The sequence below is a fragment of the Dasypus novemcinctus genome, chromosome 11 (assembly GCF_030445035.2).
Source record: "Dasypus novemcinctus isolate mDasNov1 chromosome 11, mDasNov1.1.hap2, whole genome shotgun sequence".
Lineage (NCBI taxonomy): Eukaryota > Metazoa > Chordata > Mammalia > Cingulata > Dasypodidae > Dasypus > Dasypus novemcinctus.
The window spans coordinates 93292736-93319030 of NC_080683.1; the positions used below are offsets into that span (position 1 = coordinate 93292736).

Sequence of the window (26295 nt, forward strand, 5' to 3'; positions counted from 1 at the left end):
AGGGTGGGGTCCAATAATTTGCATTTCTTACCAGGTGGTGCTACTACTGCTGCTGCTGATCTCAGGACCACACTTTGTGATCTACTGTTTTAGGGTAATGTAGAGGAGCAGGCTATAGCTGCTGAAGAAGAGTCAGAGAGAAGGGCCTAAGTAAGGAGGGTCAGAGAACTGTCTTGTGGGTATCAGGAAGATTTTTAAGAGCAGTTGTAAGTTTACAGAAAGATCATGCAGAATTAACTCCCCATTTCCTGTCCCAACCCCAGCCCCAGTAACCTGTATTCCAGTTTCTATGAATTTCCTTATTCTACTTATTTCATATCGGTGAGATCATGCAGTATTTGTTCTTTTGCCTGGCTTATTTCACTCAGCATAAGGTGTTCAAGTTTCATCCACATTGTTGCTGATTTCAGAACTTCGTCCCTTTTCATAGCAAAATATTATTCCCTTGTCTGTATGCACTACATTTCGTTTGTCTATTCATCAGTTGATGGGCACTTGGGTTGCTTCTATCTTTAGGCAATTGTGAATAATGCTGCTGTGAACATTGGTGTGAAAATATCTGTTCGAATCCCTGCTTTCAATTCATTTTTGTAAATACCTTGAAGTGGAGTTGCTGGGTTATGTGGTAACTATACTTAAGGAAATGCCTTAAGTACAGGTGAGGAAATGCCGAACTGTTTTTCAGGGAGATTCTCAGGAGTGGCCCCAGGAGATTATCACTGAGTATGTCGTAGGACTGATAGGACAATACGTCCTGAGCAGACTTCACATCATCAGTCACCAGAGGTTGCCAGAACCTCTTAATTTGTAAGTTAAGGGAATATTTAGAAAGAACAATTTTGGCCTGGAATTGTGAAAGAATTCCAAGGGATTCCAAGATTAGATTTATAATGCAATAAATGGAACTAATACAATTCAATAAATGGACCTATAGAATGGTAAGGAGAATTTGCAAATAAGATTGTGCAAGCAGGGTCAGCAACTTTTAGGTACAGAAGTAGATAAGACTGGAGATGGGCAGTCTGCTTTTTAAACTCTCAATATTTAAAAATGTTATTTATTGACCTATAATTTATATGCATTAAAATCCATGGATTTTAAATATACAGTTTGGTAAGTTTTGACAAATGGATACACCTGTTTTCATCGCCCAAGTCAAGATATGGAGCCTTACCATTGACCCTGAAAATTCTCTCATGCTTCTTTCCAGTTACTGCCACCCATTCCAGGAAACCACTCTTTGAATTTCTGTCACCATAGGACAAGTTTTCCCTTGCTGAGCTTCATATACATGTAATCATATTGAATGTACTCCTTTATCTGGCATCCTTCACTTAACATATTTTTTAAATTCATCCATATTGTTGCATGATCAATAGTTTGTTCCTTTTTATTACTGAGTGGTATTCCATTGTATGAATATACCATATTTTACTCTTTCATCTGTTGGTGAGCATTTGGATTGTTTCTAGTTTGGGGCTATAATGAATATAGCTGCTATGAATATTCTTGTGCTACTGTAAATTATACTTTAATAAAGAAAATACAAATAACCAAAAACAAAGCAATCTATTATCAAAGCAGCATCTCTGGAATGATCAACAAAAGTAAACAAGAATTCACTAATTTCCTTTTTTGGTAAGGAAATTTGAAAGACAAAGTACATCTGCTGTTATGGACTGCACTGTTGAGAGGAAGGGGCACACATTTCTAACCACTCAGCCTAGCGAGGGTGCCTTTTCCTAATTCCTAGAGATGCCAAGTGTGCTTACAGATATTCTGGAACAAAGTTAGCAGGGCAAGATCATATCCTAAGGAGGATGAGTCAGTGTCGGTCTGGAAGGGTCCTGGGAGTAAGAACTCCAATGTTGACCTTGCCTTAGATATTAGGTTTGCAGATGTCATGAAATTAACAGGTAAATTACTCATAAGAAATAATTATTTCCCAAATGTCAACAAGCTAAAATATCTGGCCTAATTTAAAAGAATAAAATTTAGTATTGATACATGTGAAGTTTGGGAAGCAAACTTTAATCTGATTAGGAATGAACAGGGTTAATATTGCTGCCTCTAAAGCTAATGTTCTCCTAGGATACATTTAGAAAAATATACTATTTATAACAAAGGTAGTAAGAATTCTATTTATTTGGATATTATTTTGTCCAGTTCTGGGTAACAGACTTTAAGAACAATTGGCATTATGAATCGTGTTTAGTTAGCATACAGAATAGATGAGGAATTGATATATAGCCTGGGAACAGGGTGGGACCAGGAGCTATAATGATGATCTTTAAATACTTAAAGAGCTCTCTTGTGGAATTAGACTAATTTCTATCAGGAAGATTCCAAGAGGCAAAATAAGGAGCAGAGAGTACTGTGATCCTACCAGGCCCTTTGCAATAGCTGGATGGTATAAGGTGGAAGGCTTCTGGGTCAATTTAACAATACGGACAAGAGTTCAAGGACAGGTTTGGGGTAGTGCCCAGGCATCAGTATTTTTTCAAATCTGTTCAGCTATCGAAAACAGGCAGCCAAGCATGAAAACACTAGGCAAGATGACTTTTCTAGATGTAAATTAAATGAGAAACTAAAATTTAGAGTAAGGTAACTGAAAACTAAAATTTAAGTGCACATATGCCCAGGCATTTTAAGCGGCATTTTCATAGCCTAACCGCTTTACATCTTAATACTTGGAATCTTTTAGCACAGTACCTGGAACATAGTACTCTCAAACATTTGGTATTTTTGTTGTTCTCTCTCCAACCTTTTGCATTCTTTAAATGTATCATGGGAGAACGTTAGCTTATAAAGCAGGTATTATCATCCCTATGTTATGGACAAGAAAGCTGAGGTTCACCTTTGTCAATGCTGGTCGTAAACTGCAAAATTGTGATTCAATCATTATTTAAAGACATCTAATTTATTTACATAAATTAGAGCTTTACTTGAATGACCCTTTACATTTTTAATAGAACTCTGGCCTGGTCTCAAAGAAATTATCTTAAATGCAAATCCTGAAAATCAGAAATTGAAAAATATATGTCCTATATATATATATATATATATATATATATATTTTTTTTTTTGTCTTCATATTTTGGCTTTTTTTTGTCTTTATTTTTTTTTAATGTTACATTAAAAAAAATGAGGTCCCCATATACCCCCCACCCCCTTCACCCCACTCCTCTCATATCATCATTTGGTGAATATATTTTTGAGCACTGCTGCACCACATGGATAATGGTTTACATTATAGTTTACACTTTCCTCCAGTCTACCCAGTAGGCCATGGCAGGACATACAATGTCCAGCAACTGTGCCTGCAGTACCTAACCCAGGACAACTCCAAGTCCTGCAAATGTCCCCACATCATATCTCGTCTTCCCTCTTCCTACCCTCAGGAGAAATAAGCCACTTTCTCCATATATGTCCTATTTTTTGCTAATGTGGCCTGATGGAAACTTGCAGCTCTTGAGAACCTCTGAAATAAGAGGAAATGGATCAAGGTCGCCTTTCAGAACTGAAAAAGCAGTTGAAGCAAACATGATGGAAACTGTTCCCAAGTAAAATACCTCCCATACTAATGAATGGATACAGAGCCTATCTGTAATTTCTATACAGTCTAGTATTTTAGGTATTAACATTGAAGGAGGGGAAGTTGGCCCTGAGGGTATGGCACTGATCATCTCTGGTACCTTCTCTAGGCTAGGCTGACCTCAGATGCTTCTAAGCATCTTGGCTGGTTTTGAGTACGTGTATTTGCTCGAGGAAAGACGGAAATACCCAAGGAGTGGTAATCCACAAGGAGATAGCAAATTCCTGAAGGGCAAGGCCAACCTTTACTATCCTATATAATCCTTAATATCCAATACTAATTAAATAATCATTGCTGCAAGATTGCTGTAATTACAGACACTAATTTTCAAAAATAAAGTAGTCTTCTTCAAATTGTGCACATTCATTGAATTGACTTGATGCCATGCTAGCTTCAGGTATTTTCCTTTTATGTTGCTTGTTATTTGTTAAAATGTGAACCCATGTAAAATACACAAAATGGTATATTTAATGACTGAAATTATTTTAATTTTCAAGCATCAATAACATCTTTAAATTAAAATACACAGAACATTTTAGTCTAAAAAATATGAAGCTATAAATCCTAAATGTCTCCAGTTGTTAGAAACTTAAAAATAATCAATACAACTATTGGTGTCAATTTGGCACCTAGATATACCTTACCTATATCCAGAAAGTGTTACACAGTACCATGTCTTACACAGTACTATATATATTATGGGTATCCAAAGGAGACATTTTACTTTACCTTCTTTTCACCCATTAGCTTCTAGCTATACTTCACCCATCGTGAATTTTAGCTTGTCCTAGAGACACAAAACTTTCATGGGGATTTTTCATAAACATTAAGATATTTGTTAGGAAGTCTACAGCCACATGGTCCTATGTAATGCAAGGTTTTCTTGTAGCCAAATTAAAGGATAAACAGGTGAAATTCTATTAAAGTATTTAAGCCAATATACTAAAGATGTTTAAATACATAATATAAAAATTTGAGGTGTTTTACATTCTTTTTCCATACTATCTTCAAAATCTAGTGTGTATATTATACTTTCAGTTGATCTCAATTTGGACTAGCCACTTTTCAAGCGCGCAATGGCCACTGATGGCTAGTGACTACTGAAGTAGATACACACAGGACCAGAGTCTTCCACTTTTCTGAAATGTAATACTCACTTCAAACTGTACAAAAACAAACTATATAAACGATGATCTGAAGTTAAGTAATGCTCTTAAAATGGCAAGTGAAAGATTACATATAACTTGGACCTTTTCTAATTACATAAATGAAAAATTTGCCATTACCAGGAATAGCTTTGTGAATCTTTTTGGCATCGTTTTTTCAGATGCCTTGAAAACCGATTTCTTCTATTCCCTCATCAGAAGACTTTCTAGGAAGTTACTTTTCTCTTTTCTCCTTTTAAGGGTTGTTCATTCTGCCATTCAGTAAATTATCTGCAAACAACTATTTACAAAACATTATACCAAATGCGGATGTAAAAGACACTTCATCTATTTTTCCAAGTCTTTCAAACTACTGAGAAAGGGAAAAAGAGTGGCAAATGTAAAAATATATCTTTGTAATTTTATTTTACTGTGACAGTGTAAGTTGTTTGCATATGTCTTTCCTCAATTCTTTAACAATGAACTTAATGGACTTATCTTTTTTTCTTTTTATCAATCCAGGACTTAAAAGACTGACTTATAATTGTGTGGAATTCACTAAGTACGTTTTTATTTTCTAGAAGTCCCTACAAAGTACACTAATAACACAGAAAACATTTCATCTTCCCTATGGGGAACAGAAAAGACTGTAAAGCAGAAGAGTTATCTGGGCGAGGATGAGGAGGATTTAATACAGAAGATGGCCGTGAGGGTTAACGAAAAAATAAAAACATTTTTACAAATAAGAAAGTATAGGAATACAAGGGTACATCACTTATGGTACTTTCTGAACATTTGCTTATTAAAGGCACAAATAAAAAGAAGAGCCTCAATGACTTAAGAATATCATTTACGGGGCTAGAAATGGAGAATTTGAGAAAGTGAAGGTGCTGGTGCTGCACAAGTTGTATGGAAAGAAGTAACATCCATGAGTAAGCAGTTTCAATTATTAATATTTTAAATCTAATCAAAACAACCCCCTATCTCTTTTTGTTTCCTATTTTCTTACCCTTTAGGATAACGGTGATTGTGTCCATTTAAGAATTTTGATTCCATGATTTGTCACTAACTTGAATAGTTTCATTCAAGCATGTTTATGAACAAGGTGAAGAACAAGAAATCTAGCAGAGTAATGTACTTTTATTTTATCATCATGCATATAACTGAAGACAAATATGCAAATGATATAGTTCCAATATGACATAGCAATCTGAGGCACATCGATTAAGCTGTTACCAGGGCAAATTATTGAGCAAGACAATTATAGCCACAAAACTTTTTGGAGATTATTTTTCCAGAAAGAGAGCAATTTTCAACATCTTCAGAGACTGACAAGACCAAGTTATCCAAATTATATATCCAAAGACACAGTCTGAACAGAAACAATAAGTTGAAATCTATTAGACACTCTATATTGTACAAGACTGGTGTCCTTTCAAATGTTCCCAATTGAAAGCAAATGAAAGCCTGTACAGCTTAATATGTCCAGTAAGCAAAAACAGAAAAAGTAACAGGATTTTACCAAATGCTAGTGAAGTAAAAAACACAATATTAATTTTCCACATAAACATGGTCACATGAAAACAAGAGAAAAACACCAAAGTTGCACTGTTTCCTTAAAAGAACCCCTCCAGGCAACATATTTAACACTCCAACCTTCAATTTTTGCATCCTAGTCCTGAGAAAATATTTCTCCTTCCACCAATAATCAAGGAAGTATCCCTTTGTTGCAAGCTCTCAGTAGTCTTACTTCTAAACCCAATTTTCACCTAGCTCGCTATGGCCTCTGGCCTTTTGTTCAGTTTTCCCTGCTTTAGGGTACCCACCATAATCTCTTTAGTTCTTTCATCCAACCTGAATTAGACACTTTTCATTCTATCTAGATCTATCTCCCTTCTAGGTGTTACTAGGGTTGGAGTGTTGGGAAGAGAGCAGGGCAAGAGCTCTGGCAGTCTTAAACAGATTGCCTGCCTGTCTCTGGAAATGTTTATCAGAGAACCAAATTAAACTGAAAAGCCTGCTTTTGCAGATGGCCCAGAACTATCACTTTATTTGAAAAAGAGATGGAGGGAGAAAGAGGAAGAAGGTAGGGGAAGGGGGCGGGGAATGGGAGAGAGAACTACCACCCTGACACTAATCACATTCAGAATGAGAAAGAAAGGCAAAGATTCCTAGGTTTTGTGTGAATTCACAGGTTGAATACCTTTCCTGGTACAGCACAAGGTCTCACTTTTCACCTCAACCACTTGCTTGTTAGTAAATTTTCAGGGTGGAGAAGTGAGGAAGTAAGAGGTCTTTAAGGGAGAATTGGAAGGGTGTTTTATATGCTGGGAGGAAACATGGGTCCACCAGTTCAGGAGATCCTTGTTTACCAAAAACCAGACAGTACAGCTAACAGTCTCATCAGAGATGTGCATCCAGAAGGCAGCAGCTGAGGGGTAGGGGTGTACCAAGCAGCAACAGGAGGTGACCAGAGCAGCAGCAGAGCAGTAGAGTTGTAGAACCCACAGAGACAAAGTGGTCCAGGTATGCTCTCCTTGGATATCATTAATGCCCAGCAATGTTCCACAGACTGCCAGTACTGCCAGATGCAAAGGAGGGCAGGTAGAACAGGTTCCTAGCTAAAGGCAGAAATCCAGATGGTGGTAGACAGACCAGAGGCCCTGGGAACAAATAGGGTTCAAGCAGTGTAGATAAAGGCAATGCAACCTACAGCACCAATTTTCTGGCTTAGAAGTGGTGTGAACCATGGCCATGCAGCATGTGATGTTAATGCAGAACAGCATGAATGCATGTAAAAAGGGAAGAGCCTAGCCACCAAGGTCTCAATCTTGATGTTGAGAGAACTGAATGTCCAGAGGAGGGAGGGTTCAGAAAGGTCAACACACAAAAAATTGCTGTTGACCAAGCACAGGTCCAGCAGGTCATAGGGGACCTTGTGTAGTATTCCCAAGGGCAGGAGTTAACCAGACTGGAACCCAAAGGGCCTGGGGATCTCTACAGGCTCCCTTACTGGGCGACGTCTGGCTCTCCGGGCCCCTTCACGCAACAGGTAGTATTGCAGTGGATTTGGCCACAGGTCTTCTTTGATAATCTCAGCAATCCTGTCAGACTCTGGAAGGCTGTGGTCTGAAAACCAGGTAAAGAAGCTGCAGATGATGTCTTGGTTCCTGCGAATGAAGGACTGGGGTTCATGGCCCTTGCGCCATATAATCGGAGTGGAAAGAGATACCACTTGGCCAGAGGATCTGACCTCATACTCCTTGACAATCAGCTTGTTTCTAAAATAAGGGTTTCTTCGAAAGAAAAACTTGAACTTGCAGCCCATCCTCGGGTGCCTGAGCTCCTTTACCTCCAAATTGGTTATGTACCTTAACATCTCTGCATCTTGGCCCCGAATCATGGGAGACAGCTGAGGGTGGTTCCGAAAGGCGGTGACCCAGAAGCCCGGGATATTCTGAATGATGTAGTTCCTCCGTTCCAGGTAGTGTCGACGCATTCGCCCAAACTTGTGCTCCAGCTGGAGGAAGGCCCTGTCAGCCTGAGCATTCACAGTGTCCAGTTCCTGCTGGATGGCCTCTAAAGGATTCATGCGGAGATCCAGATTCAGGGGCTGGAGCCCTGCCTCCTTCACCTCCTCTACCACTCTATCTTCCTCCATCACTTCCATTTCTTCACCTGCTGGTTTCTCTCCCATCTCCATCGCCTCCTCAGTGCCTCCCTCCTCCAACTTCTCCATCACCTCAGCCCTTTCCTCCTCAATCACTGCGACTGAGAAAATGGCGCACTTATCCTTTTTAACTTCCTTGGCCTTGGCCCCAGCCACCTCCTCAGATCCCGACCACTCTTCGCCACAGTTTTCTAGGGTCTTCTCCCCACCAAGGCCGCGCGACTCTCCATCCTGAAAGCCATTTTTCAGGCTGCTGTCAGTTGCCACAGAAGCAGAGGCTGCTTCCAGGCCCTCCGTGGGAGGCGGGGCTTCCTCCCTCCCTGCTTTGGTCGCTATGAGACCGCAACCCCCGCGGACTCCGGTCTGGGGAATAGAGCTGCAGCCCGGGGGACTCTGGGGTGCGCCCCCCTCCTCCGGCAGTTGGGGCGATGGGAGCCCCTCTGTCTCCAAGCTACCCTCACCCGTCTCCGCCATCACCTGTATCGCCTCGGTTTCCTCTCGGAACTTCAGGCACAGGTGTGAGTCCGGGTCTCTCGGGGTGGTGAGGCTGTGGATTGGGGGGAGAGGAGTCCTCTCGCCCCCAGCCGGGCCGCTCAAGTCTGTAGCAGCCAGACTAGGGGTAGCAGTCCGACCAGCAGTATACGAACGTCCCTTTTCCTCACAGAACCCGCTCTACACAAACCGCCAGCTCGCGCCAGTCTCGCGAGGTGCTGCGTGGCGGTGACGTCAGAGCGTGAGGCTCTCGCCGCGGCGCGAGAAGTCGCTGAGTTTCGGGGTTAGTTTCGTGCCTACAAGTCGTTTGGAGCGGTAAATTGCTACGTAGATAAATGTGGATTGACTCCGTGTTTATAAAAGTGCGTAAACGAGAAGCTCTATGATTGAAAACGGTGACGAATCTCCCTGCGATATATCTGAAAACTGCCTCCAGCATGTAAATTGGGGCAGTCGTATGGATCGCGATCCTACGCTGCTTTTTGTCCAGTGCCAGAAAACGTTTGTTTTCCGGTTTTACTTTTTTGGAGGCAGAAAGGTAAATCTGTTCTCTGTTATTCCGTAATGGCTAGGAGCAAAAGTCTCTTTATTTTTTAACGAAGATGCAAATTGCTTCCCGTTCCTTGAGTATAAGTGACCTGAAAGTATCAATTATGGTCTAACATTATTTCTCCGCGGCTTTCTACGACTAAAGTGATGCGAATTATTCATTGCTAGTCCTCAGTTTATAATCTGCATCCTAGATGGGTTTGTACTGCATGTCTACAGAAATGAATCATAACAATTTGTTAAATCTTGTTCCATGGCCCCTCACTGCAGGAAAGAGGAAAGATCAGCTGTATCCAGCTCCATAAACTACTAATCTATTGAAGTATTTCGTTCTATAAGGTATGAAAGATTGGCTCTAATGAAGTTTCTGTTAATGTCAATCAGCCATTAAGTGCAAGGCTGCACTTGAGAGAGTTGTCATTGCTTCTTTGGTGGATTTAGTTTGTTGACTTGTGAAGAAAACTGGCGTTTCCCGAGAGTTACAAAGCCTCAGAAATATCAGTGGGGACCACCCCTACCTTTCTTATGAAGTGAAACCAGATTAAAACGGATAACCAAAACAGACTTGTAAAAAAACAGGTTTGCAGAATGCCAACATACAGCTGTATGCTGTAGTTGACTCAAGGTGTAGAAGCAAAAAAAAAGTCCTGTTTCCATTCCTTTGTGTGATAGGCTGAGCTGAATAAAGGCCCCCAAAGATGTCCATGTTCAATCTCCAGACTCTGTAAATATGTACCTACCATAGCAGAAGGGACTTGGCAGATATGGTTAAGGATCTTGAGATGGAAAGATTATCCTGGATTATCTAGAAGAACCCTCATAAATAGGAGTCAAGAGAGTTAAGAGGAGATGTCAGAGATGGAGAGATTCGAAGATGCTCTGCTGCTGGCTTTGAAGGATAGAGGCCAGCAGCCAAGGAATGTGGGCAGCATGTAGAAGCTGAAAAAAGGCAAGGAAAAAGAGTCTCCTCTAGAGCTTCCACGAGGAGTGAAGCCCTGCTGACACTTGATTTTAGGATACCTTAACCTCCAGAACTATAATAAATTTATGTTGTTTTAAACACAAATTTAGTGATTTGTTCCAAAAGCAAAAGGAAACTAATACACTTTGGATTGTGGTTTGGTTGCATCCATGTGTTCAGCTTTTTCCTAGCAGCACCTTATTCAGCTATGCTCTGAGGTATTCCCCTACAGCTATGGTTTATCATAGCATGAGTCTCTTTTTTGGATATCAAAATAAAAAATATACTAAGGCACGGACAAAATTAAAGCTAAAACCTACCAAAAAAGATGTGATCAAAGACCGAGCTCCAGGAGAATAAGGACATGATTTTGTTTACCACTGCATAGAAGTGCCTCGCACACTTGCATAGAACAGAGTTTCATAGATTATTAGAACATTAAATTAAACAAATCATAGGGTCTCCTGCCTGTAGCTTGTGAAAGAGAAGGTGCATGTGGATTGTGTCACCCTGCTCTCCTCCCTTTCTGCTACTGGCAAGCTAGGAGACTCCTACTGTCTGCAGTAGCAAAGTCCTAGCCAGGAGAATGAATTTCTACGTATGCATCAAAAATAGGAAATAGGAAAACCACAGGGAAAACTATTTGTTTTTACAAATAATTTACATTCATGTCATCACGCTTTGAGGAGCAAATTCCAAAGGACCAGCATATTTAGGTGAGTTTACATAACAAAGCTCAAACTTCAGTACTGTATTTCTCTTTAATTCTACTCTTCCTTTCTGTGTACACCAAAGGAGTGCTTCCAGAACATATTTTATTTCTCTCTGCAAGACACAGATATAGATCAGGAGTTCTTAACCTTTTTTGTTCCATGGACCCCTTTGTCAGTCAGGTGAAAACCACACTATGCTGTGTATAATTTAATAAATACATCACATCTGCACCAACACATCCCCACAAGAATAATGTTTTTTTTTTTTATTTCAATTCAAGCTCATGAACCCCTTGTTAAGAAACCCTGATATAGATCAGTGATGCGTGACTCAAAGAACTTTTGGTATAGATAAGAATAAATAATGGAACTTTCCACAAATCCCGCATCTTTCTAATTGCCATGGAGTAAGTGTTCACGAAAAGGCAAAGTGAAAGGTAAGAAGTTAGAAGGGGAAAGCAGATAAGTGTACTCTGTTCCTTTTCTTTTTCTGAAGAATCTTTGTGTGTATAAAGGAAGAACTCTAAGATTTTAAACTCAGACGAGACTCACAGGGTCAGGAAGAGTTATTCTACCATGCAGGAAAAAGAGTGGTGGTTATTTACCGCACACACACACACAAAAAAAAGGTATTTATTTTAGTAGGAATATTTACCTTTGTCCTAAAAAGGATATGTGACACAGGTTATCCAGCTATCTGAAACGTTCTCTTTCTAGAAAGATCCTGCCCATTCTCTAAGACCCACCACAAACCTATCTTTCTGTAGAATGTGCTAGTCATTTTACATGCATTAAATTGTCAAATTTGGTAAAAAGAGGCAGTAATGCCGAGAGGTTAACTAATTTAACCAAAGATATACATAATGTAACTGCTACCTTCCCCCTCCTAGGTGCAACTTTCCTTAACCATCCTATAACTCATTGATCTTCCTATGAATTCCTACTATTTTCTGAGCTGTGCCGTGAAATGTAACACTTAATTATATCCTTCCTCTTAGTGACTCTGATGGTTTCATACATGTCAGTCTCATCATCCCAGAATTGTCCCTTGAAATGGGAGCACAGTGTTTCCTTTGTCTTTCACATGTATTCAGCATAGCATGGCAGCTTACATTGTAGCATATTCTTAATGATATTTGTTGATTTGAGTAACATAAAACTTAAAGTGATTTTGCGAAAATTAATAGTGTGTCTGTTGTGGCATATTATTTAATCTTTCTGGAATGGAATTCATTGGTAATCTAACTCCCCTACACAATAAATAGAAAAACATCAATGTAATGATATTTAATATTTATATAATAAAATTATTTTAATATCTATTTCAATATACAAAGACTTTAGCATGCCTACACCCTAAGAAATGACAGAGTAGTTAGAAAATTACACTTTGTATAATCCCCATGGGTGCAGATTGATAGAGGTATGTTTTACTGGTGGCTCAAATACCATGAGCAGCATTACCCTTGATGATGAGATTTTTCAGAAATGGTAATCAACACTTGGTAAATTTCTGGGAAAGAAAAAGGGCAAGCTCCTGTTGATTGACACAGTACAGCATCTCTTCGCTTCTAAAAGCATGTTTTGGGAAGCGGATTTGGTTCAACAGATAGAGCATCTGCCTACCACATGGGAGGTCCAGGGTTCAAACCCAGGGCCTCTTGACCCGTGTGGCGAGCTGGTCCACGCACAGTGCTGATGCATGCTAGGAGTGCTGTGCCATGCAGGGGTGTGGGAGCCCCACACACAAGGATTGTGCCCCATAAGGAGAGCCGCCCTGTGCGAAAAAAAGCACAGCCCACCCAGGAGTGGTGCCGCACACACGGAGAGCTGACGCAGCAAGATGACGCAACAAAAAGAGATACAGATTTCCGGTGCTGCTGACAAGAATGCAAATGGACACAGAAGAAAATACGGTGAAAGGACACAGAGAGCAGACAACTGGCGGGGGGGGGGGGGGGGGGGGGTGGTGGCGAAGGGGAGAGAAATAAAACTTTAAAAAAAACAAAAGCATGTTTTTTCCCCACATGTCTGAAGTGAGGCTGTGTCTTACAAGCACTGTCAGTCAAACTCCAGTAGTGACATAGTTGTCCTTGTCATTGCCTGAGCCAGTGTAAACTTCGTTATTCCCACTTTCATTCCTGGACAGACTATTAAAAGACCATCTAAGGAAGGAATGTCAGTGCTAGTTGTTGTCTGAAAATATCCCATCAATACCTCTGGGAGGCTCAAAAAATGCCAACATCAAATCCTACATAATTGGTATCAGTGGCTTGGAAGAAAATCCCAGACACAAAGGTGGAGTACCGTTTTAAGAAATATAGCATCATCAAAACAATAGCACAGAGAGTAATATTTTTTGGAAAAACATGGATATTGACAACTCTGTAAAAAAACTTTCAGAAAATTTTTTAAATATAAAGAATTTTTAGAAATACCTTTAATAATTTTTTTAATTTATGTTTTTCCTTTTATATTTGTCCAAGTGTGACACTTGGTTTTAAAAGTTGGTCTAAAGAAATCTAAGAGTTCTTTCAATAAAGATAGAATAAAAATTATGTATAAGAATGCTCTGTCAGTTTGACAGTGTTTTTCTTAGTGATATTTAAACAATACTATATTTTACAATTGATTATGTCTTAGATGAAATATTGTAGGTTCCTTTTTGGAAAATTCATGTCATATTAAAATAGTGCAAACATAGGCCCAGAATATAAATAGGTTTTCCTTCTCAGAAGTGGCACAATCTTTCGTTGAAATGAGTTCCCTAACATGCATGACATTAGCATCATCCCTGCCAGTCTAATGAAAGCCAGTATCAACTCCCATTCTTTGTAATAACTAAAATAGGCTTCCAAAAATTTCCAAGATGACCCTAAGATACTGCAGATGAGAATTCCTCATTAAAATCTTATGTATGGTAGTCCCATCTATTCTCACTAGAGGGAGCTACTGGTCTTTAAGAAAATGATGGGTTTAGTCTCGGCAAGAACTACCGAATGGTTTTTCACTATAAATGAACTACTCTTAAATGGAATCATAATCTTTTACTCCCTCTAAACTATAACAGCTACAATGGAGTTTTCTCAAACAGGTTTTGGTTTGTTAGGATGACTTTCAATAATCAAATCAGTTCAAAGAATCTTAGGTGACCCTGCCTACCCAGGCAAGGCCGCTACCGTTTGTAGACTGGAGTCACAGACTTGGCTCTGAGTTCTGGCACTGCCACTCACTAGCTGTTTGACCTGGGCAAACTGCTTCATCCCTCTGAGTCAGAGTTTCCTCAAAGATAAAACGTAAAATCATCTCCTGTTTTGAAGAAGAAATGAGATATGTATAAAGTGCTTAGCATGAATAGAACCTGGTAGGATTATTTATTATTTTAGACTAAACCTACTGGTATTAAAATTAAACCATTGTAAAGGTGTAATAAGGTTCTAAATTGCATTACAAAACAGTTAAGTGTATAGAAGTGCAGAGGAGAAAGGAGTCCATGTGGACTGGAGTTATCAGTGAAACCTTCAAGGAGGAAAGGCAACTTGACTTGGATCCTTCTCAAGAGCTTGAGAAAGATCACAGTAATTCATATATACAATATACAGTACTCCCACATATCCAATATAAAACCTTTCCCTTCCACAGCAATAATCTTTTAACATATACCATATTTACTGAAACTGATGTATAGATATTGACAATAGCTTTCAAACAAGGTAACATTTGTGTTTACATTGTGGTTTATACTTTAGGCTATACAATTTTCTAAATTTTTAGTTATCCTATGTTTTATATTATGATTTACATTATAAGCTTAATAATTAGAAAAAGAAAAGAAAAAGATAGGATGTAGAATTTCTCCAGATTAATATGTATTCTATATCTAACCTTTAAACTCATCACTATATTCCATTTTACTATTAAGGGAACCTGGCATTATATTGGGCTTCACTTTTCAGGAAGTTTTGGATCACAGAGTGGTTCAACAATGGCAGCGGAGGAATACTGGTGTGGGATGTTATTGACAGGGGACATATGGTTGACAGGGAGTTATACCGGGCAAGTGTCCTGGGTGCATGGAAATGTTTGGATATATTCATAGTGGCAACAATTAAAAGCAACAGCTGGGGGGTACTGGGTTCCTGGCTGGAGGGGCTCTGTCGCAGTCCCTAGGGGAGCAGCAGCAGTCCCCCGGATGCAACGGCAAGGACCAGGAAGAAATGAGGGTCCAACAGTGAGCCTCTGATACTAATGACTATGCTTGTGAGCCTGTGCACCTGAAATAAGAACAAGGCCTAGAGCAGCAGTGTGCCTAAGAGTTCCCTCCTGAGAGCCTCCATGTGGCTCAAATGTGGCCAGTCTCAAGCCAAACTCAGCATGTAAATGCATTGCCTTCCCCCCAGCGTGGGACATGACTCCTGGGGATGAGCCTCCCTGGCACCGAGGGATCACTACCAAGTACCAGCTGATGACATAACTAGAAAATGACCTTGAATAAAAGGTTCAACTCGGACCAGCAGAATATTCCTGTCTACATATAATAAATAACAGGAGTTAAAAATGCTTTTTGACCTAAATCAAGGGGGAAATGGAAAGGACAAATGAGTTTATATGGCTATGAGTCTCTAAAAAAGAGCCTGGAGCTTATCAGAGGGGTTGCCCTTATGCACACCTGAGCAGAGTCTCAGAGACAGATAAAGTAGATACAACCCCAGGTATTGGTTCTTCTGAGGGCTACAGAGACCCACAGGTTTTATGGTCATGGCAGATGGAGTTCACTGCCATGTCAGTTGGCCCTTCTTTGGAGTTGGTGTTTCTGTGTGATGGAGCTGGACTCAGATGTGAACTCTTTTCACAAGCCTTTCCTGTTATTTTACCAGAATTGTGGTTGGTGCTGGGGTTTAAGATATATCTAGGGGATCTGAATCTCTGGACTGACCATATGATAGCCAGGCCATGAGCCTCAACAAACTTCAGCTCCTACACTCTGGTTTATTGGACTTACCCCACTCAGCTAACATGGAATTGAAGAATGGCCACCACCACACCATGGAGCCAAGAGTGCCTACAACTGAAAGCAGAAGGATTGCATCCAGCATCCATGTGGAATCTAAGCCCCCTCTTGACATAGATGTGGAATGGACACAACCAATCCAAGATCCATAGGATGGAGGAATAGAGTAAGGATTAGAGTGGACTTACTGATATTCTATTCATGAACTATTGTGGTTAGTAATCAAAGAAAATGTGGCATTGGTGTGGAAAAAGTGGCCATGGTGGCTGCTGGGTGCAGGGAATGGGAGATAGAGATGAGATGTGGAGGCATTTTCGGGACTTGGAGTTGCCCTGGGTGGTGCTGCAGGGACAATTACCAGACATTGTAGATCCTCCCATGGCCCAATGGATGGAATGTGGGAAAGTGTGGGCTATGATGTGGACCATTGACCATGAGGTGCAGTGATGCTCAGAGATGTACTCACCAAATGCAATGGATGTGTCATGATGATGGGGGAGAGTATTGCTGTGGGGGGAGAGGTGTGTGGGGGGGATGGGGGGTGCGTAGGGACCTCATATTTTTTTAATGAAACATTTTAAAAAAATGAATTAATAAAAAAAAGATCTTGAGAAAGAGGTGGGGCATAGGGACATGGTAATCATACTTGTCTGTTGTGTTCCAATTATTACAACATGCTTTCTATATCTGCACTGTCCAATAAGGTAGCCACTAACCTATGTGACTATTTAAACTTAATTATAATTTCAGTTCCTCAGTCACACAAAACACATTTCAAATGCTCAGTAGGCACATTGGGCTACTAACTAAGGTGTTGGACAACACAGCACATTTCATCATGGCAGAAAGTTTTATTGGACTATGCTGTGCTAGACATACAGTATTCAGGTAGTAGGAAAAAGAGTGGTTGTTAGATGTAAAATCCCATACCACAGAGATAGAGTGGTTGTTAGCGCCTTTTTGAGCAAAAAAAAACTTGTTGGGGATAACTATTCTCAATAGAAGTACTTAGCCATTGACTAAGATAACATCAAAAGGACAATTCAAATATTATGCTCCTTATAAACAAAATTTATGAATTTAATGTAAACTACAAAGTAACGGAGTCATTACTCTTCAAAGATAGGGATGAGACTAAATGATGCAGGTCAAAATCAGGAAATGTTGGTCAAAAAATTGCATAGTTATTTAAATAATCAATAACGTGTATGATTGGTGAAACAAACCCCTACTATAGTCTTAGGTGAAATAGTTTGAAAAGAAATCAAAAGAAAACAAGGTATGTGAAACAGTTAATGAAAACAATCACATAGATTTTTAAAAATCACTATGAATCCAAGTGATTTTTTGACACAATACTAAACATTGACTGTCAAACCATTTAGTAAATATGACTTTATATATTAAAGTATTTTAAGATCCTTAAAAGCTTAAGAATTTCAAATGGCAAATTGTTTCTGTATATTTTCTACATGGTATGACATTTGGATTAGTAGCTAGAACCTTTAAACATTGTTCCAATGAATCTGTTAGCTGCCTTTCATTAAAGCTCCAGAGCTCAATATATACTGTTACAAAAATATCAGTATTTTTGAAAAATGTGAGTACAGTCCCAAGGTCAAAGAATCTTTAGAACAAGGAGACATTCATGATAAAAACAACCCACTTATTTTCAGACAAGTTTCATCAAGGTCATTTTCCACTCTCCACATAATTAATTCAATATGAAGAGTTTGTATTATGTATCTAACTTGATAAGTTCATTGTCACAGCACTTTATCCACTAGGAAAGAACTCTGTCTGATGAATTCTTTGGCTCTAAGACTGTATTACAACTTCCTTTGGTTTATAAACCACTCTAGGCACATCTGTGTGTGTGTGTGTGTGTGTGTGTGTGTGTGTGTGTGTTTTAGGAGATACCGCGAATTGAACCAGGACCTGGTACATGGGAAGCAGATACTCAAACATTGAATTACATCTGTTCCCTGAACATCTGTTTTTGTTTGTTTGTTTGTTTTTTAAAGATTTATTTATTTATTTAATTCCCCGCCCTCCCCCGGTTGTCTGTTCTCTGTGTCTATTTGCTGCGTCTTGTTTCTTTGTCCACTTCTGTTGTCGTCAGCGGCATGGGAAGTGTGGGCGACGCCATTCCTGGGCAGGCTGCACTTTCTTACGCGCTGGGCAGCTCTTCTTATGGGTGCACTCCTTGCGCGTGGGGCTCCTCTACGCGGGGGACACCCCTGCGTGGGGTGGCACTCCTTGCGTGCATCAGCACTGCACATGGGCCAGCTCCACACGGGTCAAGGAGGCCCGGGGTTTGAACCACGGACCTCCCATGTGGTAGACGGACGCCCTAACCACTGGGCCAAATTCGTTTCCCTGAACATCTGTTTTTAAAATGTGAAAGGTTGACTTAGAAAGAGAGCACCATTCATTTGTTCTACCATTAATAGAAATATGGTATTTATTGAATATCTACTATATAATACAACTGTGTTAAATGCTTTCTGTGCATCGTTTAATTTAATTATTTCACCACCTCTATGATTGAAGTATTCATCACCTTATTGTAAAGATTAGGAAATCATGCAGAGGTCACCTGTCTTGCCTAAAGTTTTATAGTAGTAAATAATGGAAGGTGGATATAAACTCAATTTGCCTGACTCTAAAGCTCATTTTACTATGCCATGTTGCTTTTATGATTTTTTGAAATCTTTGACAGTAAGTAGAGAACTCAAGGGCAGCGGCTGCCTCCTTCTTGATAACTTTTTTTCCCCAGGGTTGTGTCTTTGGTGCCTGGCATCCAGAGGATTCGTTGCAATGTTTGCTGCATTGATTGTATGATTCCACATTGTATGCTAGCTTAAACAGCCATTGAAATTTTAGTATGTTTGTTTGTCTAAACAAAATATATGGCATTTAGTAGGCAAGTACCTTCAGGATGGAAGCATTCATTAAATATGGGACATATTTACGAAATAATAGCTCTGTAGCAGTTTGATATAGTTATGAATTCCAAAAATAGATATTGAATTAGGTTTGTAATTTGGTCTGTACCTGCATGTGATTAAGTTATGATTAGGGCTTTGATTGGGTCACATCATTAGGGCATTGAGTCCCCATCCCTTGGTGGGTAGGGACTCAGATAAAGGCATTGCAAAGAACAGAGTCGAGGGTTTTTGATGTTGGAGTTTTGATGTTGGAGTTTGATGCTGAAGACTTAAGCTGGAGCCCCAGGAAGGAGGCCCACAGGAGAAAGAGAAGCCAGCCCCAGGAAGAGAGGAACCTTGAGGCCAGGAAGAAGCAAGCCCTGGGAAGAAAGGAATCTTGAGCCCAGAGAGAAGCAAGACCCTGGAAGGGAGGAATCCAGGAAGCCTGAACCCTCGCAGCCATCAGCAGCCATCTTGTTCCAAAACATGAAAATAGACTTTGGTGAGGGAAGTAACTTATGCTTTATGGCCTGGTATCTATCTGTAAGCTCCTACCCCAAATAAATACTTTTTGTAAAAACCAATCAGTTTCTGGTATTTTGCATCATCACCCCTTTAGCCGACTAATACAAGCTTCTCCCCCTCCTATTTCTAATTAACAGAATTTTCTTATTTTCAGATTGGGGGTTCTGAGATTTTGTTTGCTTATAAATTAACTTAAGGATAAAAGGATAGCAAACAAATATTACTTTAGTTTGTACTTTCTGTACTCAGGGGGAGGTCTTGGGAATAAAGATTTGTTATTAGAAAATACATGAGGTCCCATTTGGAAATAATTTAAACTCATCCTGAGAAGAGATACCATCTTCAACCTTCCCACTTAGCGTAACATCTATGTATATGTAGTCTCTCATTATAGGAAACATTTCTCTAATTGCAAAAGCTAAGAAGGACCATATTAACTACTTTCTCCTCTACCACAAAAAGAGAAAGTTTCCCTGGCTCAACTCCAGCAAAATAAATCAGCTGATTAAATACTGTGTTACTAATATTAAAAAGTGGACACTGCACCCACCCTAAATTGTTTAATTCTCTATCTACCACTCTCCTTTGCAATGCCATCTGTAGTTCTGGAGATCAAAGGCATGGATTGGAGACTTCACCATTCTATTTGTTGTCTCCAGACTTTATAAACTCAAAACATATTTGTTAATGTTTCCCATATATAAGACAGTACTATGATGCGATACAAAGATCTGAAAGATGTGGACTCTGTTCATTTGGGATTTATGTCATTGTGGAGAAGATAAACACAGAAACAACTAATTATCATACCAGATATATGTGCAGCAAGAGAGATGTAGGTAAAAGGTTTGGGATGTATAGGGCAGGAAGTTTATACTCCTACCATTGATAGAAGAATTGGGTAAGAATTCAAAGAAGAGGTAATTTTGAGATAAGTCCTAATAGGAGAATGAGATTGTAACAGGACGAAGGAGGGAAAGAGAAGCCCTGGCTGATGAAATACCCCAAACCAATACTCAAATGGTAGTAGGATCCTGTTCAGCTTGGGAAATGGCTGAAAGATAGGACCATTAGTGGGGGTTGATGAAATAGAGCATAATGGTTAGGAGTCTTTTATATACACACCCATGCACACATACACATGTGCATGATATATATTTATGCCCTTTTATTTTGTGGACATTAGAGAAAATTGGAGGTTTTTAAACAGAAGACTGACATAGATTGTGTTAGAAATAATACTTATTGCCCTACAAAGAACATTTCGAAAATTATAATATTAGAGGATGGAGATCAGTTGTAAAGGATAGGCAATGAAGTACCTTGCATTGCACTTCACTTTATTATGATTTGTAGATACTGTTTTTTAACAATTGAAGATTTTTGGCAACCTTGTCGAGCAAGTCTATTGGCGCTATTTCACCAACAGCATGTGCTCACTTCGTGTCTCCTTTTCACATTTTGGTAATTCTCACGATATTTCAAACTATTTCATTATTACTGCATTTGTTATGGTGATCTGTGGTCAATGATCTTTGATGTTACTGGTGTAATTATTTTGGGATGCCACAAACCACACCTATATAAGACAGGGAACTTAATCGATAAATGTTGTGTGTGTTCTAACTGCTTCACTAACTGGCTGTTCCCAGGTTCTCTCTCTCTGTCCTCTGGCCTCCCTATTCCCTGAGACACAATAATATTGGAATTAATAATGCTACAATGGCCTCTAAGTATTCAAGAAAGGAAGAGGTGTGTTTCTCACTTTAAATAAAAAACTAGAAATGATTAAGCTTAGTGAGATAGGCATGTTGAAAGCCAAGATAGGCTGAAAGCTAGGTCTCTTGTGCTGAATTGTTAGCCAAGTTGTGAATGCAAAGGAAGAGTTCTTAAAGGCAATTAAAAAGTGTGACTCCAGTGAACACATGAATGATAATACAAAATAGCCTTATTGCTGATATGGAGAAATTTTTAGTTGTCTAAATAGAATATCAAAACAGCCACAACATTCCCTTAAGCCAAAACCTAATCCAGAGCAAGGCTGTAACTCTCTTCAATTCTTTGAAGGCTGAAAGAGGTGTGGAAGATGCAGAAGAAAAGTTGTTTCTTGAGGTTTAAGGAAAGAAACCATCTCAATAACATAAACATGCAAGTGAAAGGGCAAGTGCTCATGTAGAAGCTGCAGCACTTGCAGGAGCAAGTTATCCAAAAGCTCTACCTATGATATTTGGTAAAGGTGACCACATTAAACAACAGATTTTCAATGTAGATGAAATAGCCTTATATTGGAAGAAGATGCCATCTAGGACATTCATAGCTAGAGAGAGAAGAGAAGTCAATGCCTCGTTTCAAAGCTTCAAAGGACAGCTTGACTCTTTTGTCAGGGACTAATGCAACTGCTGATGTTAAGTTGAAGCCAGTGCTCATCTACCATTCCAAAAATCCTAGGACCCTTAAGAATTATGCTAAATCTGCTCTGCCTGTTTCTATAAATGGAACAACAAAGCCTGGATGACAGCTCATCTGTTTACAACATGGTTTTCTGAATATTTGAAGCCCATTGTTGAGACCTACTGACTGAAAGATTCCTTTCAAAATATGACTGCTCATCAGCAATGTGCAAGTTCAGATGGAGATATACAATGAGAGTAATGTTGTTTTCATGTCTGTTGTAGCAGTTTGATATTGTTTATGAATTCCAAAAATAGATATTGGATTATGTTTGTAAACTGGTTTGTTCCTCTGGGCATATTAGATTATATTGGATTCAGAGGCTTCACTTTTACTTGATTAAATAATGATTAAGGCCACATCAGTAGGATGTTGAGTCCCCACCCCCTTAGTAGGCAGGAACTCATAGAGGAACTGCACCACAGAGAAGGATATTTGAAGTTTTGATATTGGAGCCCTGGGAAATAAACACACAGAGAAGCAGATACTTGAGGAAGGAGAGAAGCCTCCATTAGACACTGCAGAGGCCCTGGGAAGAGAAATGAGCTGTTTGCCTGAGAGTCTACAGCTGACCCTGTGGAGAGAGCAGAGCAGCTGAACCTGGAGAGAAATGAGCCCCGGGAAGAGAGGAACCCAGGAAGCCTGAACCCTTGCAGATGTCGGCAGTCATCTTGCTCAAACACATGGCAAGATATTTTGGTGAGGGAACTAACTTATGCTTTTTGGCCTGGTAATTCTAAGTTTTTACATTTAAAAAAACCCTTTATAAAAGCCAATCAATTTCTAATATTTTGCATCATTTTGACTAATAAACCTGCTAACACAGCATCCATTCTGCAGCCTATAGATTGAGGAGTAAGTTTAACTTTCCAGTCTTATCATTTAAGAAATAAAGTTTGTAAGGCTATAACTGTCATAGATGTGATTCTTCTGATGGCATTAGGCAAAGTCAATTGAAAGTCTTCTAGAAAAGATTCACCATTTTAGATGCTATTAAGATATTAATGATTTATGAAAGGAGATCAACATATCAACAAGAACAGGAATTTGGAATAAGTTGATTCCAAACATCATGGATGAATTTGAGGGGTTCAAGACTTCCATGGAGGTACTAATTGAAGATGTGGTGGAATTAGCAGAACTAGATTTATAAGTGGAGCCTGATGATGTGACTGAATTGCTGCAATCTCATGATGAAACTTGAATGGTTGAAAAGGAGATTCTTATGGATGAGCAAATAAATGATTTCTTGAGATGGAATCTATTCCTGGTGAAGAGTCTCTGAACATTCTCAAGATGACAATTATTTAAAATTATTTAAAATATTACATCAACTTAGTGATAAAGTAGTGGCAGGGTTTGAGAAGATTGACTTCAGTTTTGAAAGAAATTCTACTGTGGCTAAAATGCTATCTAACAACATCACATGCTACAGGGAAATCTTTCATGAAAGGAAGAGTCAATTGATGTGACAAACTTCACTGTTGTCTTATTTTAAGAAATTGCCACTGCTACCCCAACCTTCAGCAACCCCCACCCTGGTCAGTCAGCAGCCATCAACATGAGGCAAAACCAGCAAAAAGATTATGACTTGCTGAAGGCTCCAATGATGGTTAGCATTTTTTAGCAATAAAGTATTTTTTAAACTAAGTTTTATAAATTATTTGTAGACATAATGCTATTGCACACTTAGTAGACTACAGTATACTTAACTTTTACATGCATTGGGAAACCAAAAAATTTGTGTAACTCACTTTATCGTTATATTCATTTTATTGCAGTGTTCTGAAACTGAACCTGTAATATCTCTGAGGTATGCCTGTATTGTAATAATTCAATACAGTAAGGGTTGATGAAGGTATCCTTAGAAATGTGGTAAGTGGCGGAACAGAATATTTCAGGAAAATAATAAAAACATTGAAAAGCTAAATGTAAAGGTGAATGAGAAGGAGTTGAGGAAGACTGATTTGTTCTATGACAATGAGGATGGGTGGAAATATGATTAAGTAGTGGGATCTAGGGAACAAGGTTATGAAGGGAGAGAAGCAATCATTCTTTCGTTTATAGAAAGTGTTTTATGAAAGCCTGGGGCAGCCCAGTGCAGAAATTAGAAGGTAGATTCAATCAATTGCATGTTAGGAGAAGCTTGGAGTCAACATATATAGACTTGGAAGTCATTGGTGTGTATGTGATAGTTAATATCATCAGAGGATGAGAACACCAGAAAGGGGAAGAAAGGAGACCCAAGAATAGAACTCTTGTGATCAGTGACAGGAAAGATCCTGGGGAGGTGGAACCAGCAGAAGCTGAGAAATAGCCACTTGAGTTAGGAGAAGAACCTGAAGAAAGTGTTGTCCCAGAAGGCAAAGGAGGAATGGACTTCAAGAAGTTGTACTTTGGAGATGCAGCCATGTCATGTAACATGAAGACTGAGAAGAAAAATTCCTGGGTTTGGCAATTGTGTGGGCATCAGTGCCTTTAGTGAGAGAAGTTTCACAAGAGTGGAGGGACAGAAGGGTTTCACAGTTGAGGAATGAATGAGAAATGAAGAAAGTATAGATAACTTGAGGTGAAGTAAAGAAAAGGAGAAAGACTAGGTGACAGATTGAGGGAGCTATGTGGTTAAGAAAAGAATCTGGAGAGAAGCAGGACTGAGGAAAATCCTAATCGTTTGTGTAAACTGAAGTAAGGGTACATCAGACTTCTTATCTCTATCTCTCTAAAAGAGGCAGACTTTAGGCTAAATCAGGCTTTGGGAGACTCATAGGATTTGGTAACAGAGAAAGGAGCCAATGACTTAATTGAGAGTGTGGAGAAAGCAAATTAAAACATTGGAAGCAAACTAAATTTCAGTCAGTGGGAGAAAGATTGGATTAATTATGGTATGTCCACACAATCAAATATTATTTAAACTTTAAAAAGAGTAAAATGGATCTCAAATAGTGACCTGGGAAAGTACCCATGTTCAGTTCAAAAGATATGAAAGAATATTAAAGATAAATATATATACCATAATTGTATTTTAATAGATAATGTTAATTTATATCCACACAACTGTATAAAGGTTGAAAATATATGGAAGGATGTGCTCCCAATTGTCAACAGTGATTATCTCCAGGGGCCTGTGGATTGGGAGAGGGAAGAGGACTTTTAACTTCTTGATTCCTATAATTTTTTCAATTACCCCCCTCCCCTGCAGCTTGCTTGCTGTCTGCTATCTATGTCCATTCGCTATGCATTCTTCTGTGTATCTGTATTTATTTATTTTTATCCCCCCCCCCCTTTTGCGGCTTGCTTGTTGTCTGCTCTCTGTGTCCATCTGTTGTGCACTCTTCTGTGATTCTACTTGTCTCCCTTTTTCGTTGTGTCACCTTGCTGAGTCAGCTCTACGCTGTGCTTGCGGGCTGGGCGGCACCCTACAACACTTGTGGGCCAAGCGGTACTCTGCGGCACTCAGGCCAGTGACTCTCTGCAGCTTGCAGGTGAGCCTGCCGTCACAAGAAGGCCCTGGGATGCAAACCCAGGGCCTCCCATATGGTAGATGGGAGCCCAATTGATTGAGCCACAGCCGCTTCCCTTGATTCCTATAATTTTAAAGAGAGGTGATAAGCTTTATACTTTGGGTTTAAAATGTTTTCCAAACAAACATTAAAGAAAAATCTTTCATGAAATAATTGAACTTTGTGTGATCAAATACAGAGTTTAGCACTCATTCCAAAGAAAAAGACTGCTCAAAATGTGAATATGAGTTCAAAGTGAATTAATGCTTTTTATAATCCTTAAAATTGGGAGATGAGGCCAATGTTAGGTTAAGCAGTGATTTGAAATAGCTGAAATTCAGTCAGAAACTTAATTTATTGGGATGGGCTTCTATATTCTGGAATGTTGGTTGCTGTAAAGAATGAGTAAGCAGTGACTTTGGTGTTCTATTTAGTAGTATTTGTTGTGGTGGTGGTTTTTGGTAATAAACTTTATTTTTAGAGAAGTTTTAGATTTACATTTACAGAAAAATTACACAAACAGTATAGGGAATTCCCATATAACTTCCCCAACACCACACAGTTTCGTCTATTATTAACATCTTAGATTAGTGTGGAACATTTGTTACAACTGATGAACCAATATTGAAGCATTGCTACTAATGTCTCTTGTTTATCTTTTAATTTACTTTCTGCTGCACAGTTCCATAGATCTTGACAAATGCATTATGTCATGTGTCTGTTATTGCAGTATCATGCAGAAGAATCTCACCA

The 26295-nt window shown here is 39.2% G+C and overlaps 2 protein-coding genes across 3 annotated transcripts in view; one reads left to right on the plus strand and one right to left on the minus strand.

The window, feature by feature from the left end:
- DSE (dermatan sulfate epimerase) overlaps window positions 1-26295 on the plus strand; it is a 203291-nt gene that overhangs the window by 12520 nt on the left and 164476 nt on the right. The window lies entirely within an intron of this gene.
- Window positions 5863-9120, minus strand: TSPYL1 (TSPY like 1). The gene has a single exon (XM_004471212.5). It carries the CDS (start codon window positions 8882-8884, stop codon window positions 7703-7705), a length of 1182 nt encoding a protein of 393 aa, XP_004471269.2. The 5' UTR covers window positions 8885-9120; the 3' UTR covers window positions 5863-7702.

What these genes read in the sequence shown, in the direction of transcription:
- TSPYL1 (XM_004471212.5), bottom strand. Translation starts at nt 8,884, where the DNA reads ATGGCGGAGACGGGTGAGGGTAGCTTGGAGACAGAGGGGCTCCCATCG.